Here is a 19,117-nt window from a genome sequence, read left to right as displayed (position 1 = left end):
TACCCTGTTGTGGACGCTTGGCGCTCAGCATTGTGGCTTATTAAGCGTTCTCGCCCTCAACTTTTCCTGACTGTGTCCCACCGTGCCACAGTCGTGCTGCCAAATCTTGCAGAGGTAGGAGAGGTATGAATTAGCCTGTGAGTGTTTATGGCTGAATATGTGTTTTTCATCAGCAGGTGATCCCCCCCCCACCCCCCACCCCACCCTCTGCAAGTGAAGATGGTGGGAGTGCATAGGTGGACAGAGCCTCTCTGGTTAAGCAATTGTAGTGTGCCTTGTCATTTGTCTGCTGGGAACGGTTGTGTTGCTTCTCCTTTTTCTGATTCCTCCCATTTCTTTTCCCCATATCTCCTCCATTCTTATCTGCCTGGTGCCTGCAGCCTGCTCCCCACAGAGTGGGAGTTGACGCTTATCCTCCAGATAAATCCTTTATTGTGCAGTAAAGTACTGCTAAGAAACGCTTTCAAACGCTGAATATATGTAATGAGTAAGATCTGTCTTTGTAATTTTCCCGGCTCCTGGGCCGTATCACTTGATGTTTGTACAGTGCAGATGGGATTGTAATGTGTATGTAGATGATGCGGACTGTAACCTGATACAACCACATCTGCCTTCATGAGGCTTTAACTGGCATCACGCCACTTACTGGCACCCTTCAGTCACCCCAATGAGTTGTCCATTGTTGGTGTTTTACAGTTAGCTTGGCCAATTATTTTACACTTTAGGTCATGGTGATATCAGTGGAAATAGGTTTTTATTCACCTGACCAGATCTCTGCTCAGTTTAGTCTTTTTTCTATTGTTTATTCTTCATTTGATCTTTTTTCCATCCCACTGAATTCAGATTTACAACCTTAAAGGCCCTGAAAATCTTTTTTCTAAAGACCAACAGGTTCCTACAAGAATGCAACACTTTCTGCATTTCACTCAGAGATTTGGGATATTTTTTTGATAGTTTTTGAGTGTTAAAGGAGATGTTTGTAAGTTTTGCTACTGCTACATAGGCAGCATTAGCATTAACCGCTGTTTACTTCAGTCTTGGCATGAGCTTCAGCCATTGTTGCGTTTACAAGACAAAGGGTTATAATGTGTCCTCTGAGTAGCGCTACGTCTTCAGGGCGAACCGCACACTACAGTAACTCCGAATTGAAAAGTGACGAGACAGGCCAAACCAGGAAGGGCTTGCTGGTTAGCATGCTAACTTCAGTACAAGAAAAGATAGTGATAGAAATTGAAGCCAAACAAGAGGGTTGTTTCCACCACTGGAAACAGCTCTACGTGAGTAAAAGAATTAGTTTGATGTTGAACTCACAAAGTTTCTTCTAGACTGGTAAGTAAGCCAAATATCAAGCTAATGCTAATGTTGGCTATGTAGCAATAGCAAAACCTACAAATAACTCCTTTAAGCTCTTGAAAAACTCAGGATTTTTTCTTTTTTAATCATTAATAGCTAATGTTAAAGTGAAATACTTTGTAACTGAAAACTGAATTTGTTTTCAGGGGCTTTAAGTGTGGTGCTGTAGTCATAAATTGGTTAAATAAATTGACCAGCACAATGCTGGCTTTCTGTTACATGTGTTTACTGTGCCCTTTTGGTGAACTCCTTTACTTGATCTTCTTGCAGTTCACCTCACAGAACAGATTTCGTACTGATGCTTTAGTGTTGTCCCTCATTTGTAAGTTGCTTTGGACAACATCTGCCAAATGAGTAAATGTAAATGTTTACATGAAAACCTACTTGATCTGCGTTTCAAAGAAGGCACTAAACTTAAGTGACCATGTTAATATATAAACTATATATAGTTAACTAGTAATTAACGTTTTATTTATATGAATTCAAAAGGGAGATAAAATGAACACAAACTGATGCATTCACTATGAGTACAAAATCTTCACATTTATGACATCTCACATAGAAAAACAGTATTTTAGAAGTACAAACTGGAACAACTGGAAATGGAGACACTCTTGTGAAACATTTAATAATCTGTATGTATGTACGTATGTATGTATGCAAATCATGTGATTGCACCATCCAGCTGAAATCATGATCTGGAAACCCTCTCCGGTCTGACAAGTACACACACGCACACACACATTTTTACTTTTACAAGAACAGCATCTTTAAACAATACCAGAATCCACTGGTGGTAAAAGACACATTTTCCACCACTGATGCAAAAAATCCACATCAGCAGTGGTGACTGTATCATATACAGTATAAAACACTTGGTAGCATTTAATAGCAAAAACAGTTCTTCTATAAGTGAATGTCTTAAGCGCAGTTAAATACACTGCTCAGACCGAGAGGAGAGGCAAGAACATCGGAGCCCCTCGTGATGTTCCTTCCTCCCACAGCATGTTTAGCTGCCACCACACTAAGCATTCACATGGCTGTGTGGAAGAAGTAGTAACTCTGTAAAATGTGTCCGTCTGGTACAAAAATCTGTGGTATTTCTTACAACGCGTCATCGAGTGGGTGAGGCCATTCCAAAAACCCTTCAGCGACCTCTCCGCCTACTGCTTTTGCTTCTTCTTTGCTGGTTTGATGGGGCTGATATCTTCCTCCTCATCCTCGTCGTCTTCGTCTTCATCATCCTCATCAGACAGATCGGAGTCTTCAACCTCTGAGGCTGCACGGGAACAGGAGACAATGTTGAATCACTGTCGTCATTTGAATACTGGTGTTATATTTAATTATAAGGCCAGAAAGGTCGCTCTATTTAATCTGCCCTTTCAACTGACCTCATGCACATTTAGTAAAATGCAGCTGCACACACTCATTACTACAAGCAGTAAAGTGAAAAGAATAGGGTCTAATCCTGATCAGAGTTTTCCCTGCAGTACTGATAAATGTATATTTCACAGTTTTGAATTAAGTTACAGTCTACATTTGAAAAGTTTTAAAAACATATCAACTGTGCCAAAGGTCTTAGATTTCATTTAGAAAGAAAGTTGACATTTTACAGCCCAAACATACATTTAACCTTTCATGTCACTGGGTCAAATTCAAAAGAAACTGAATATAGAAACAAAGTATTTCAGAGCTTCAAGAATCCCAGCAACACATTACATTAGCTGCTTAGTTACTGCATTAATTTGTCAAACGGGCAAAGCATTGATTAATCTTTCGATGATCTTCTCGAAATGTCAGAAGAAATGTGAACAATGCATCTCACAATTTTCCAAAACCCGAGCTCACATAGGGGATTCAGTTAATCAAAGAAAACCAGTGAGAAGCTGTATTTTTGCTTAAAAATGACTGAAATGATTCATTATTAAAACTGCTACTTATTAATTTTCTGTGGATCAGCTAGTTTTATAAGCTTGAACGCAGGGAACCACCATAATTGTTCAATTTTTGGAAATGACATGAGTTGTTGTACAGAGAATTTAAGAGTTATTCCTTTATGCTTTTTAACAGCTTACTCACTGACTCCTAAATATTTTTATAATCTTTTGATATGAATCACATACAAAAAACAGGGATACTGTCAGTGGTTCATTAGTTGTTTGACAAAGTACTGGTAGGGTTAAAAGGCTTTTGTTACCAATGAGGTGTAGCCCGCTGATAGTAACTGGCCCTGAACCAGCCTTGAGCCGGATGGTCACTGGGGCTTTCAGCTCAAACTCCCCCAGACTCACCTGATGAGAGAAGAGTAAAGAGATATCAAACTTCAGCCTCTGCTGTGTGGTACATCAGCATGTGTGTAGAGTTTATTCACAACATCGGACAATACCATGGGCAGACAGCTGATGTGAAGGTTGGCGATGGGAACTGAAATCGTCTTTCCTTGGTGGTTCATGGCTGTTACCTCCACCACATTGCTCTCCTCCTTGGCGCCTTCTCCCAGACAAATCTACAGGAATCAGAGATTCATTTAGACAACATTTATTCAATCTGTTGGCCACATCACAGTATGATTTGACACATTTAGACTTCAGGAGTGGAGTGAGGACTTTTGCAGCCCTGATAATGTGATGACACAAAATCTCTGCTGCAACTGTACATACTGTTCTGAGTTCAAGGAAGTGCTCCAGGTCCTCTTCTTCATCTCCTTGGAAAGTGTAGAAAGGGACTTTGGAGGACAGCTCGCAGCCTGGAGGAAAAAACCACAACCAGGATTAAATATGTTGCCGTTTCTTTACATTCATGTAAAATTAGCGCGCTGGCTAATAGCTGAGAAAATGTCGGGTTTTTTGTTTTAGAAATATCGAGGCAGATTCATAGAAGTAACCCACGTGTGCGCCGACAGAGATAAACTGATAAACTGGATTTAAATTCTTCTTACTGAACAGGAAGCTCTCCAACTTTGATTGACCAGCTAGTCCGAGATCCGGCGATTCATCGTCGTGGAAAGACATTTTGCGAAGCACTAAATATATATTTTTTAGATTAGCTGTTAACGCGTTACAGCTAAATGAGCCTCTCACGAAAAATAACAAGCGCGTCGCAGACTAAAAACATGACTACATCGTCATCACTGTGCGCCTGTGTCTTGTCATGTTTTTTTTTTTTCCTAACTACACGAGCTAATACATGAATTAGTAGAGTTAAATTACTACGTTACTCAAGGATTACAATAAAAAAATAAAATAAAATAAAACTGTTTTTTGTAATGATGTGTAGCTGCCAAGGGAACCAAAAAAGAAAAAAAGTTTGGATTTCAATTAAACTGCCTCTCGGCATTTATCAATTTGCCCAAGAACTTTTACAATCAAGAACAATCTCTCTCCAAGAAGCAGGTGTACATAGATTATTCCACTCAATACAGAAATTACAATATAATAAATTAACAATAAATCCCCCAGACAAGGGCTTGCCTCAGGAATAATGAAATAATGTGTGTCAAAACCCTAACAGGGATATTGAACCAAGATTAACTTTTTGAGAGCTGTGCCTTATCCAGTGTATTTAGTAATGGAGATAGTTTAATATTTCTATATGTACAGGAACAACCTTCCTTTACTTTGTCAAAACAGAAACTGAAAAGAAATGGCACAAAACACACAAAAGAACAAAGTAACTTATTATGATTTATTAGTTTTTAATCTTATGTATTTTACATACAAATTTTACATTGGTAAACTGACATTTGTATGATCCCCGTCCCCTTTAAACTCAGATAATCAAAACGTACAATTGGAGCCCTTTCTCTTAGTCACAGCCCATTTTCTATCAAACCCGCTTGGCAGAGGAGAAAGTCAGAATGTCGGAAAACTGCAAAATTAACCATTTAAAACAAGTGTGAAAATTCTGCTGTTGTTTCAGGAGACGAACAGAAGATCTGTTAGTGAGTTTCACACCTTGCTGAAAAACAGCCAGGTAGGACGGCTGTACAGGACAGGGCATTGTAACAAGGCCAGCATTTTGTTTTCCGTGAAGAAAAACAAATTGCAAGCAACAGTTTCAATAAAGATATACAAAATAATAACACTTTATGATTGACAGTGTTAACAGACTGTCTACATACTACAGTATTATGCTCATAGAGGTGAGTGGCATGCTTCCTCCTCTTTGTAGCATAAGATGAGGTTATTCTAATGACTGCCACAGCAAATCCAATACACCTCATGCACATTATGAATGTACACAGTATCAAAACATCACATTGGCAGGCAGCTACTGAAGAGCAACTGATGATCCTCATGTAACCAACAGAACACTCCTAACTATAGTCAAAGTGCTTCTTTTTTTAAATCAACTATATAGATTTACAAAAACAAATGGGAAATGCGTCAGAATATCAAACATTCAACGGACACATAGTAAAAGGCCTAGAAATATCTGCTTCACACCCCCACAAATACAGTTCAACAGTGTGGGAGTCAGTGCCACTTTGGTGACATTTGGTGACAGGATTTAACGGCCTCGGCGATCCTTAGTGCGCTCGCTAAGGCTCAACTGAGAGGACATTCGTTTGAGAGTGTGCAATGTTGAGAACAGAGCAGGGTGGGAAGACGAATGACAGGTGTAAACTGATTATTCACCATTACCAATGATTTATAGCATGGCACATCTGCAACTGCAGTCCAGGTTGATTTACAAGTCTTGGATTAGTGGTTATGAAGAGCTGAGCAGCTTAATGACAGTGGGAGGTTAATGCTTCTGTATTTTTATGATTTTACATCATTTCACCTCATGTAATTTCAATGTGAATTGTTGAAAAATGTTTTTCTAGAGCAGATCAGAATACCAGGATTTTGGTCCCACTGGATACTGCCATCAGGAAATGTTGATTTTGGTTTTCATTCTTTCAAAGAGGACCTGTGTATACAAGTAAACTTGACATTGTAACTACTTACACAAACTTATAAAAGACAAAACTTAAAATTTCCATAACATTTAGTAATTTTACATAAGTTAACTAGACTGAGCTAGTCTGAGCTTTCTCTGACAGCGATATCCCCACCAGTCAGGGCTAGGGTTCACTGAAGGATGTCTGTGCTAAAGTTTGGGATCCGGCAGGGCAAAAAACTAAGACATGTGACTGTCAATGTCAGACTACGTCTCTGGAATTTAAGCAACAACAAGGCCAATGTTCAAAATCACTCTTCTCTAGTTTTATCTGACACATGTTTGACAGCGTTTACACAAAAGACACTAGGGGTCTGCAATATAAACCTAAAATCCAAAGGCAATGAACCAAAAGGCAATAGCTCAAAGGGGAAATAAGCAAAAGAACTGCTGAATCACAAAAAAAGAAACAAATTGCCAAAAGCAAAGCGCTGAACAGAAACAGAAACCATGTTTGTAAACTCGTGGAAGCTTTTCTGTTGCTTTCCAAATGTCTACTACTACTACTTGAACAGAAATTCAGATGGCCTCCCGGTTGAGTCTTCAACAGTCTCAACAAATATTTTGCTGGTCTGTGACGATCTTCTATCAAGGGTTTCATGAACCCCGAAAGCTACAATGTTTCACCCTCCTCGTGTGCAGACGCAGCATTTCACATTACGTTTTGTTAGAAATACGCCACTTAAAAGGCATTTTTCTCCATGTCTATTGTGGAGGAACTGGAAATACCATGATGTGATGATGAAAGGCAAACTCTCACATAGCACCTCACATCCTGTATAAAGGTGTCCTACTTATGTCGACAGCTGTGCTATTCTCTACGTCAAAGCTGGGAAAGCAGGACGTGGGGGTAGTGAGCCACTACCTGAGATACAGGCCGCCCTCATTTCACAGCTCTGCCTCCATTTCAGATACAGACACTTTGCGTTAGGGCATGCGGGCAAAATCCATGTAATGGCTACTGGATTAAATCAGTAAAAGGCTTATGGAGTTATCGCTTCCTGCCTCCTGGAGGTATATGAGTAGTGGGACCCCAGAAATCAGTGCTGGAGTGCCACTCTTCCATGTTGGCTCAAATCATCTGACTACACATCACTCCTCGGCCTTTTAGCTTCGGATCTGCTGAATCCAACAGAGCCATAGCATTTAAGGGCAGCACAGGGAATCTGTGTGTGCGACTGCTGTGCTTCTGTACACAAATCCTAAAAAGAGGTCTCCCGGGGCTAGCCCAGATGGTAATGTAGTATAAAATCATCATGGAAGTTTTTTCTCATGAAGGTAGCAAACATGTTTGAGCCGCGTTGACTTGCTCTCTCTGTCTTTCATTGTAGCAGGACGTTTCTTCATAGGCTGCGTCCCATAATGATGATGTCTTTGGGAAAGCCCTCCATTTTGGCCACTTCAAAGCATCCCAGCTTACTATAGAAGTCCAACATTCTCTTATCAGTCTGACGAACCTTGCAAAATGCACCATGGGACCCTGGAAGCGAAAGATAAAAACTATGTCAGTAAAAAATAAAATCCTAAAAATAATGTTCCCAAAAACCAGTTTTGCCAAATATGGTGTTCAGCTGACAATAATCCTCTACTGCATCCCTGAACGCTAATAAATCGGTTCAAGAACTCCGTCACAGGAAGAGATTATTTTGGTTGGTGCTTTGATAGCTCCAGGTGCATTTTTCTACTTTGATTTACATTACTTGCTAAACAGACATTAAAATAGACAAACAGAACATCCACACTTAAGGTCCTAATCAAAAAAGGGATGCATTTTATCATTACATCGATAAACTGTCTTCTGAAAACCGAGCTCTGGACTCTGGTCTCATTTTCACAGTACAGCTAGATAAGATCACTGAGCCTGCTTGTTTTCAGCTTTAAAGACACAGCTGAAGTAACACTCATTGAAACACATGTACTGATTTACACTTTTTTTTCTTAAGTCAAATTAAATATTCTAACAGCCTGTTCCTAACATGACTAATAAAACTAATACAATATGTTCTTTCTGTAGTTAGTACAAGCAGTATCAATGAGCATTGTTGTCATAACTGATCATGACCGCCACCTACCGTTGGCCTTTAGAGAAGATAGAAGACATCCCATCATGCTTTTGGCCACACTGGGGTCAGTGACCTTGGCGTGAATATCAACCTTAATGAGAGAGGGGAAGTTGGAGAGGAAAGAGTCTGGAAGACCCTCCTCCTCTTCGTGGAAACTCAGCATCATCTTCTACAGGGACGACAGACAGACATGGTTAAATAAAAATTCAACAATAGGAGACACAATCCACACAGTCAATCCACCTGATATGGATTAATGATGGTAAGAAAGATGGATTAAGACCCTACCTCAGCCTCTGTGAGATCCTTCTGGCAGTCAGGCTTGTGGTATTTCTCTTGCATGAAGGGAATCCAGTTCAACTTGCATTTCTTGATGAAGGGCTTGACATCCACAGTTCCAAGAGCATAACCGCAGATCCCTTCATCATCCTCGAGCACAAACCCATAGTCTGAGCTCAGTGTCAGGAGACCTCCCACTAACCTGTGAGCAAACAGTAAGGATATTGTCAGCCATGTGGTTTGTACAGTCTTTAGTCTGGGCTGATTACAAACACATAAATCCTTACCTGTCTCCTATGAGGTCAGGATCGTCATCAGAGAAAGGTGCATCCTCCATTCCTTCACAGTACATTTCTTTACAGATTTTATAAACTGCACCCTGCAAAAAGAAGGATCGATACACCTGTTATTGTGGTGGATGAGTTGACACACCTCATAACATTGGATATACAAGCCAAAGCATAACCCAGAAAATTCCACAAAGAAACGTAATGTGCATAAAGTAATTTTGGAAAAACACAGTCTGAAGCTGCCTTTACATTCAGCACATATATTTGCTGATATACAGAACAGTTGCGGAGCATTAGCATTAGCATTGTGGAGCAAAACATTCCAAGCTTAAACTAGGTCAGGTCTGCTGGGAACACTTGTAACTGGTAAAAATCAATTCTTCAACCGTACATTAATAAACATTATTAATGCTTAGTAACTTTTGGCACTTAAGGACAAAATACATGACTTCTGGCAAAATGAAGGCGACAAGGGCAACTCTAAACACACAAACATCTTACCTCATCTTTGGGAAAGTATGGCCTTATGGAATAGATTTTGGAGGTTGGCATTGAAGGTGGAGGTTGGTAGAAAAGATCGTTTGCACCATCTATTGGCAACAATCTCTGTGGGCATCAAAAGAAACAGGTTCAGTTTCACTGAGACAAGGCGGTGTGCTGCTTTGGCTGACTGCCTCACTGTGCATTTGCTACAGTTGAGCCGCTGTCAAACCAAAAGGAACTATAGAAGAGAGCAAAATGCTTTGGAATGACAAATATTTAAAAAAAAGAAGATATAAACTGATGTTCCTTGTTGATCTGACAATGGACAACAAGAGCAAACATCACGTTTCTCATTTTTGTTAAAAGGAGCATAGCACAACAAGCACATACATATTTGCTTCTCAAATATAATAAAGGGTGGTATTTTGGTCTGACTAAGGTTTTACTGGCTGAAGGAGATGCTCCTTTCCCTTTTGTAAGGCATCGCAATATTTCGCTGCGCAGGACCCTCCTGTTGAGAAAAATAATGATGCTGGCGCAGAGAGACAGAGAGAACTCCAGGAAAAAAACCAAAGAGGCAAATTAAATGTGAGCTAACTGAGTCATTCAATAGCACTTCAGTTGCCATCATGAGTCTTGCTATTCTCCAAGGATGGAGATGTTACTTTGAGGCTGGACAGCTGTGTTTGATCATGGAGTTTTCCCATTGCAAACATGCTTGCGTACTCGCTGGCGCTGCGATGCTTTGTGCGTGCGCTTGCAAAGGGTTGGCTTGGTAATTTGTGCGCTGTGCTTTCCTGCAAAGAAATGAGATGTCATGAAAATAAAACCTAGCCATGCTCGCTTGCGCTGCGTGCGCCAGGGAAAAGCAGCATCTCCTTGGGCAGTTGCTGAAAGAAACTGAAATTAATCAATCAGAAAATATCATGCCAAACACTGGCTGTAAACCTGTTTTGTCAGGATGGGTTTCAGGTCACCCATTCCCCTCACACAGACTGACAATATCCCAAAGTAATACAAGGCCATGAACTTCTTTGGCGAACAAGTGAAGGGGATGGAACTCAAATTTTAAGAAGCCTGACCCATTCCAATCAGCTCACCTTCGACAGACCAAAGCCCTTCATACCTACGCACACATTACCATAGTCGTCTTTGCTCACAACACTCTTTTTTTTTTTTTTCCATTTGATTGCTGTAAATTCAGTGCATTAGATACCTGGAACTCTCCTGCTAGACCTCCCCTAAAGGCCCAGGGCTCTTGGTCTCCTCTAAGGAACTGTGCTGAGGACTGACTACGACACCCTGTTAGGAGCAGAGCCAAGCGGACATTGTTACCACAGGATGGGGCTCTCTGACACAGATGAAGGGAATGGGGAGATGGGGAGGAAGGGGGTCATATGTATCTATTAGCATAATCCATATAAATAAATTTATTTTGTTTTAATCATTAAAACATAAAAAAGGACCTAATTTGGAATAGATAAATTATATTCAGAGGAAAGATCTTAAGGTAAAATGGGGCTCAAGCAACTAAAGCTTACGTGTTTGTAGCAAAGAATCAGGTCCACGATATTAATTGTTCAAAAAACAAATGACAACACTGTGTCAATAAACCACGTCACACTGCTCCACATAACATGGTATGCAGGTATTTAGAAATAAATCTTTCATGCAGTGGAACGCATTCTCCATCAAAAACTGAAGAGAGAACAGAGTCAAGTGCAGTTCAGCCCCCTTTGGTGTTTCAATAAGGGTGATAATCATTTGAAAAGCTGACAGACTCCATAAATATTGTACTGACCTTCAGAGCCAAAACCTGTACTGCCTATAGACTACAAAAGTAAGCTTCAGCTGCCGTCACCCCACTGATCTTAGCACCCCGTGTGAAGTCACATTCTCATCTTATCTGCCTCGTCACATGACTAGGGAGCATGAGTCATCAAACCAGGGAGACAGACCGCGAGAGAGAGGTAGCATGAGCATTCACTGTGTTAAAGGGCCTCTCAGCTTTCTGTTAAAAGCCAAAGTCAGACAAACCACAGATGAAATAGATAAAGGGGACAAAGCATATAAAAAGGAGTATATATCTAAAGCACTCAGGCCTCTTAAGAGTTTGTATGCATTAATGTGGCTCTCAACAAAGTCTAACCCAGGTTGATGAGGAGTCCTGTCATGTGACCAGACAAATGCAGCGCGCGGGCAGGACACCTAACACTGCCTCAAATATGAACCTCGCCCTGATACCTAATGCAATTCCTCTGACGAGCTGACACAACACAGCATGCAGATGCACCCACGGGAAGGAACTCTGAACTTGCTTTCCCAAAGTTAACCACCACAAAAACGGGACAAAAGAATGATCTCTTAGTGGTTTCACTTCCACCTGAATTATCTATTCAGACTGTATCGTCTTAACACAATCACAGTCCTGCAGAGAACGTGCAACTCTTGCTCTTGCATGGTCCAACCAACGTGTGTGTGAACACAATGATCGTAACTACACAGTCAGAAATATATCCCTGAGTAGGATGAGGATCATGTGCCATGGTTAAATTTCAAAGCCAAGTGTAAATTCCCTTGAGTAGGTGCATCAGGCTGGTCTGAGCCTTTTCTATAGGCCTACTGACAGAAACAAAAAAACATGTTAGAGAGAAGCTGCCAAAGAGAGAAATTTGGGAGTTAACACTTAGGATTCAAAGCTAAATCGCTGCCCAAAATGTGACTTCATCCGGAAGGCTGCTTCCTTTCCTCCAAATCAATCTTTTACATTTATAGATCTAGTTTAAGAAAAAAAAACAAAAAACATAAATCTGTCTCAAACATGAACAAAAGAACGAGACGCCTGCACTGGGCATACATCGGCCACTGTCGATCCAATAGCAGTAGAAACTTGTACTGTGGATTCTTCCATCTGTACATAGTGAAGGGAGAAAACAGTAGAAAATTGTTATTAGTAAGTGTTCTCAGTACAATAACCAGGGAGGTTGTGACTGAGTGCCGGCTGCACAGCTTCTATTAAAGGGAAGACATGGGGACTGATGTAAAAACCTGCTAATAGCAACAGCAGAAGTCAACAGTTAGGCATTTAACAACACTCCAGTTATTAAGAAGAATATTCAAAGATAGCTATATATTTGTACACTCCACAATGTTGCTAGAGTGGTTACAATTATTTACTGATGCAATAAATCAGTAGTGTGGAGTTTTGATGTGGCTTTGCCAGTGCGGGTATGCTGCCTGCTGTGTACTGTGGGCTAGAGTCCTCAGCTTTACCATATAGCCGGACAGGACAGAAACCTGTGAATGAAACTGGGTTACAGGGAGTAACCTACAGGCCATGCTGGTGCTTCAGAATATTCAAAACAACACTCCAAAAAAGATGGAGATGTTATCACAAGGCTGAGTGCATCACAGTGCAGCCTCAGTGTAGAGACTACTCAGTGAGGCAACAACACAAAACTTCCCGTAATATATCCATACGCTTCATCTTCAAACTAGCTGATTGAGTTTATGCACAAGAATGGCCTTCCACAGTCAGTCAGTCAACTTGCTCTCCAAGCTCGCGTGCGCGCTAGGGCATGGAGGAGGAGGAAGTGGGGGGGGGGTAGGGACGTCCCCCTGGCACCCATCCCCACAGACAGAGAGATGGAAGCAAGTGTGTCTGTGTGGGAATGCAGCAGTGATGTTACTGGATACACAGCAAGCAGCAGTAACCCTGCTGGGACGTTTGCCACAGAGACCCAGTTTACATATCACCAAAATGGAGCAGCTTGTTATGGAATAAATAAGGACGATGCTAGCAGTGCAAGCGGCATTCAGTCAGACAAAAAAAAAAAAAAAAAAAGAGAGAAAACAAACAACATGTGTGAAACAAGAGCAATTCATAGAATCGTAACTATTAAGAGGTGATGCATCTGGCCTGATCTTTGCTATGGTATTAGACACTACTCGGATTCTCACCCTGTATACAGGTGATGGCCATATTTCTCTATGTCATATTTCTCTAAGAGCCATATTTCTGTAAGTTTGTGATCAGTAATACTACCATCTGTTAAGCAGACTGAGCAAGATAAGTGTATTACAAATTTGCCTCACTAAACTACATAGCACTGGACTGCAACATAATCCATGCAGTTAAACAATCAATCATAAAAAGTGCTTTTTCTTTATATAATCTGACTTTTTTTTTTTTTTTTTTATATAATAGTAAATGTGTCTCTAAAAACGACAAAAGTCAGGATTACCAGACTTGATCAGACTACTGCTATGCTACTGCGCTCTAAGAGAAAGCAGCTCATGGTTCCCCTCATACATACCTAGCCACTGGACAAAAGACTTGACCATAGAAATGATGCTCTTGATGTCCCAGATGTAAGGGTAGAGGTCGTACAGGATGGTGCGGTTGGCTGAATTGGACAGCCGCGTGAACATCTGGATGACGGAGCAGCACATCTCCTCAAACTTCTCTGCCCTTAATTGCCATTCTGCTACCTGCCAGACAGTGATTGGAAATAAGAACAAACAATGTTGACAAAAGACGCACAGCTGTTACTTATGATAAAAACAATGGTTCTGTTTTATTTGCTGCCCCATTGTGACATGATAGTTTGGACAAGACATCATTCATCTTATTATTTAACTCTGAACTTTTCTGACTGTGATAAGCAAACTTCAAAGAGAAGACTGGTGGTTTAATAAGGGGGAGCACAGAACACAGTACTCTGTGGTGCAGGCACACTCCATCTCCTGTCATAACCACACCACCCAATGGGCAGTATGGGTAGTACACATCCACCATTTTGTTTTCAGCAATGAACACTACCATAAGGAAGTTCAGTAAATGATGAACTAGTTTTTTCAGACAGACCCCTTTCTCTTACTTCTTAATCAGTCCACGGGTTTATTTCAGTGTATTAACCCACCTTTTCAGTTTCCTTTCTCTTGCAGTTGACACTGACGACACTGCTGTTGGCGCGCAGCCAGTTGAACTCTTTTAACATCTGCATGGACTTGGGTCCATGTTCATAAGGCAGGTAGAAGAGCTCTGCCAGCAAGCTCAGGTCCTCGAGTGTGAGGGGCTCTGCTGTGAACAGGGGCTTCTCATTGGGCCCAGGCACAAACACATCCTGAGGAGACAAACCAGTTAAGTTAACTCTGTGGGGAACTCAAAGTTTTTTTGTCTTCAATTTCAGACATAAGAGGAAGAAAAAAAAACAAAAAAAAACAAAAAAACTCACAAATGTTTGCGGAACTTGTTTGAGCTGATCATCTGTCTGCATAGGAGCAATATCACTCCCAGAGTCCTCCTGGAGTGACTCTTCAGGGGACTTTGACTCTGTCAGACTCTCCTTGTCTGTATCCATGGGCTTCAGGTCCTCAGCCATCTTCTCAGCTAAGATGGGACCAACATGCTTCCCCTCTGGGTCCGCTTCAGCTTCAGCCTCGGGCTCATCTTGCTTCTCAACCACCATCTCCATGGGCTCCTCATCTGAATCCTTCTTCTCCACCTCCACCTGCACAGGTGCAGTATAAAAATACTTGAAGAACCATTGACAGATGCTTTCCTCTCCAATAAACAAATGATAAAGAAAGAAAATGAATTTTCTGTATTTTACCAAACAAATTAGAAAAAAAAAAATGAGCAAAGAACTTGATCAGAAGGCATTCAAAAGAACTGAGGGGTGTGCAGGAATACTATCAGTCATTATATAGTCAGTTGCTTATTTAATCAAGTGCCTAATAAGTAATTTTAACTGTATAAATTACAATATATTCACATAAATAGAAAAGCCTGATTCCTCTGAGAAGCGTGCAGTACTCATGCAGGTTATTAAAATGGTACAATTCTCTGTGAATAACAATAAACCTCACCTCCTCTACCTCCTGAGGTCTTTTTGCCATGGGGTGTGAGAGTGGATCCAGACAGAGAGGCGGCATGGCTGGAGACATGATGGGCTGCTGGAACACAGTCGTGACTGTTGTGGAGGAGCAGAGAGAGGGAGCAGCCATGGATGACACGTCGATGGCTGTGCCCTTGGCACCACTCTGAGGCACCTGTCGGCCTGACAGACAGAGTACAGTTTTACTACATTGTGTTCTTGAGCCTGACATAAAACTATAATTTTAGGCTATCAATGACGATGTTATGAGCCTACTTCAAGTTATACTGCTCAGAATTAATAATAAAATAAAACCATTAGCATAGAGATATGACATCATAATGGGACTGCTCGTACTGTTGTATTGATGAGGCACACCAAATTCCCCAAGCCATTCTGTGAGAGCCAGTTTTAGAGCAAGCTGTGGGCTGTAGAGCATGTCTGTCTCCAGTTCTTCATCACTGCCCTCATTCTCTAACTTGATCTGGATGGACACTGTGCTGTCCTCACCGTCCGCTAATCAAACACAGAAAAACACAGCAATGATAAATGACCTGTGTTCCAATACCCAAGACAATGTAACGCCATACAGAGGGATCACACTGTACCCTCACCAGAATCATACTTACTCATGACCACATCCTTGCGCACGCCATTCATATTAGACTTGTACCAGGTGGCCAGAGTGTGGATCGCTACAAAGTTGGACTCAAACTCGCAGTTTGGGTTGGTGAGGACTCCTTTCAGTCTGGGGATGAGCTCTGTGGAGCGCCCCTTGTATGGACCCAAGAAAAGCCTCTTCTGGTCATAATCATTTGCGTGAATGTTGTCCCAGATCACTGGGGCTCTTTTTAGGATTTTTGACACCTCCTCAATTGATTCCACTGTAATATCTTTGGACACAACCTTGGGGCCTGCAGAAAAACACATCAGAGTTTAACATTCCATCTACTTCTCTAACGTGTATGACTGTATGTTTAACAATAGTAATGGTGTTAGTCCGTTGACAAGAAACTGTGTTAGCCTCACCTGTCCATAGCACATCAATGCCAGGTAGGAGCTTCTCTCCTACTGTGTGGAGGTAGGGGGATTGAGAGACACTTGGGTAGCAGAAAGTCCCACAGTACTCTATATTTCAAGAAACAAAAAAAAAAAAAAAATGAATAAATAAATGGATCAACCATTTGTGTAAAATGTGGATGGATTTAAACAAAGAACTGAGGCACCTGTGGGACAGAAGAGGAAGGTTTCGGGCTCTCCCAGGTACTGGTAGATTTCGTTTGTAATGGAAACCTGAGCGTGTGCAAATGAGCTGAACACCTCTTTATCAGCAGGGCACATGTTGTGGTCAATATCATCAAAAAGTAAGGCAAATGACTTGCAGCCAAAGTGAGAAACCTGAGGGGGAAAGAGAAGGGGGTTTGAAATGAACGCAGAAGGTAAGATGTATGGAATTGTTCTATCAAGAGTTTTAACACATTGTCCATGCTCCTGTCACACGAAATCTTGCAATACCTGATCAAGTTTCCTCTTGAGTGCAGAAACCTCTTTCTGATTGGAGAAGGTGATGTCTAGTCCAGGGGAAATGGCATAGATGAACTCTATCCCATGCTCCTTAGCAGCACCAATTAAAGTCATAAGTTGCTCTAGAAGAAAGTTGGGGGGGGATCACTCACTGAATACATTTTGGTGCTTTTATAACGATTTATGTAAAATCAGAGATAGAATCACATTCCAAACCGGTTTAACACTGGAATACACAGACTGTCATTAAACTTAGATAACCAGATATTGTTCAGTTTCCTTGCCCCGAGACAGCCAATCCCAAGAAATGTTCTGAAAAGTCACCTGCTTCTTCCACTGAGTAAAGCTCTCTCCAGAACATTCTGTGTTTGTAGTCATCTTTGGGTGCATAAAGGTATGTATTCAGTCCCCATTTCTGCTGCCTGTGAAATGCAGTGTTGTACAAACTCAGTATAGCAACTGAAATCATCTAGATATACAGCCACGAATGTTAAGAATATGCATGCTTAAATAATTCAGATAGTTCATCATACCTTCTGAACAACTCCTTCCTCTGTTCCATTGTCCATGGTCGACCGTAAAAGCCTGCATCAGTAAACAATACATTCAGTTCCCATGCAGTCTGCAGTGCTGGTAATCAACAAAATTTCCTGTGCATATTGACCTGCTTTTACTGATACTAACAATGTGCCCCTAGTTGCGGGCCGGGCTGTTAGGGCCATTAGACATTTGTTTTACGTTTTTTTTGACTGTTACAGTTTTTCTGTATTAACCATTTTGTTCAGGAGTTGTCAACAGTATGACAAATGGCCAGTTTACTAGAGGGGAAGAGTATGGCTTAATAGTCCAAACTACACAAAACACAATTTGTATAATGACAGTAACAAAAGCAAATCATTCTTCCTCTTAATGGTGTAACCTGTCAGTGTTTGGTATTTTTGTTGGCACATTACTATCAACATGAATCCTTGTGATCAACACTGGAATTACAGATCACCTGTTAATACCTGTGGTAATTCAATATAAATTCAACGATCTGCCCGTCAACAACATGCGACAATGTTGAATTACAATCTGCATTCACGATTGATTTGAAAAGCTTGCAACATATGTTTTTTTGTTCAATCTTCCTTTGTGTTATTAGACAATTGAAAATTGATTATAATTTGTACACTTGACTATTTCTAGTTTATACCAATAATCATGTCCCTCAGGAAGGAGGATTGCTGCAGCATTTTGATGGCCTATATATGACTGCATGCAGACCACAAGCGGATCAAACGTCAGACTTGAATGTTGTAGTCTTATATAATAGATATTACCTTCCACGACTCCACTTATGAATTTTCTGTGACCCGACGGCTCGACTCCAATGCTGGACTCTTCCACTGGGCCAGGGGCCTCGGCACAAGAATCTCCGGAGACTGGGCTGGGGCTCGGCTCGCCCTCCACTTGAGGCGCCTCTAACGTTTTTTCTTTCTGTACCATTGTTAGAGATTTCCCTCGACGAAAACCCAACAAACTCAGAAGAATGCAGAAAGCACCGAGTAATTTTTTTTAATGTAGTTAAGCAGCAGATTCAACCAAGCAAAACCTGGAGGAAATAGATCGCGTCACTGTCTGTCTAACGTTAGCTAGCGTACGGTATCAGCGAGTCTATCAAAACTGTCCAAAATGTAGTCACTGGTTCTACAAGATGTAATCGAAATTGCTAACAGGTGGTATAGGACATCGTTTATGTTGGTTAATATTTAAAGAAGAACAAGCCGTTCGGTCGGTTTTCTCCGATCATTTTCTTCTCTTTATGGTAGATTTGCCCTGGTTTTAGTCGTTTCTTCCTGTTTACACCGAGTGCGCATGCTCCTGGGACTAGATTAAACCAGTCAAAACTAGATCTCCGTGACAAAACACTGCAAAGATGTCACCATAGCAAAGAGATAGATGACATTTATACCCTGCAACTCAAAACATCAGCACGTACCCAACGTTGTAAAAGTTAAAATTGTTTTTGTAATCATTCATTGCAGCAAACGGACTATTGATGAATGAAGTCAAATGACAGACTTCGCAAGTGGACAAAATATCTTCATTACGATACATGGTGTCACAAACATTTAATAATTTGTACTTTTTATTTAATTGTGATAAATGAAAGCAATAACATTGCACTGAGTTATCAAGAAACCAGATTAATAATACTCCACAGAATTCCTGAAATCAGAAAATTCAACATCAGTTTACCACATTGACTTGCTCCGTTGACTGTGTTGACTATCTCTACTGCTTTCTAATATCTTGAGAT

General features: G+C 40.9%; 2 protein-coding genes across 3 annotated transcripts; both read right to left on the bottom strand.

Annotated features, from left to right (window-relative positions):
• Positions 1–1,956: 1,956 nt before the first annotated feature.
• npm3 (nucleophosmin/nucleoplasmin, 3) lies at positions 1,957–4,459 on the bottom strand. The gene is made up of 5 exons (XM_023409399.1): positions 4,292–4,459; positions 4,014–4,099; positions 3,740–3,859; positions 3,551–3,644; positions 1,957–2,632 (listed from the first exon to the last, which is right to left on the bottom strand). The coding sequence occupies exons 1-5, from the start codon at positions 4,362–4,364 to the stop codon at positions 2,517–2,519; spliced, it is 489 nt and encodes a 162-aa protein (XP_023265167.1). The 5' UTR covers positions 4,365–4,459; the 3' UTR covers positions 1,957–2,516.
• Positions 4,460–5,023: 564 nt separating this feature from the next.
• Positions 5,024–18,672, bottom strand: oga (O-GlcNAcase). Of its 2 annotated transcripts, XM_087174891.1 has the most exons (19): positions 18,138–18,672; positions 17,349–17,400; positions 17,140–17,237; positions 16,807–16,937; positions 16,518–16,689; positions 16,321–16,419; positions 15,921–16,205; positions 15,649–15,807; positions 15,284–15,474; positions 14,650–14,925; positions 14,335–14,538; positions 13,729–13,903; positions 12,270–12,323; positions 10,629–10,714; positions 9,431–9,535; positions 8,927–9,018; positions 8,649–8,841; positions 8,370–8,529; positions 5,024–7,777 (listed from the first exon to the last, which is right to left on the bottom strand). In XM_087174891.1, exons 1-19 carry the CDS (start codon positions 18,301–18,303, stop codon positions 7,641–7,643), a joined length of 2,835 nt encoding a protein of 944 aa, XP_087031017.1. In that variant the 5' UTR covers positions 18,304–18,672; the 3' UTR covers positions 5,024–7,640. The 2 variants fall into 2 exon arrangements, with proteins under 2 accessions (XP_087031017.1, XP_023265181.1); XM_023409413.2 differs by lacking the exon at positions 12,270–12,323.
• Positions 18,673–19,117: the final 445 nt, after the last annotated feature.

Source organism: Seriola lalandi, unplaced genomic scaffold, assembly GCF_002814215.2.
Source record: "Seriola lalandi dorsalis isolate HSWRI2012SDOR001 ecotype SW California unplaced genomic scaffold, Sedor1 jcf7180002054391, whole genome shotgun sequence".
Taxonomy (NCBI): Eukaryota; Metazoa; Chordata; class Actinopteri; order Carangiformes; family Carangidae; genus Seriola; species Seriola lalandi.
This window is presented reverse-complemented; position numbering and strand designations above follow the sequence as displayed.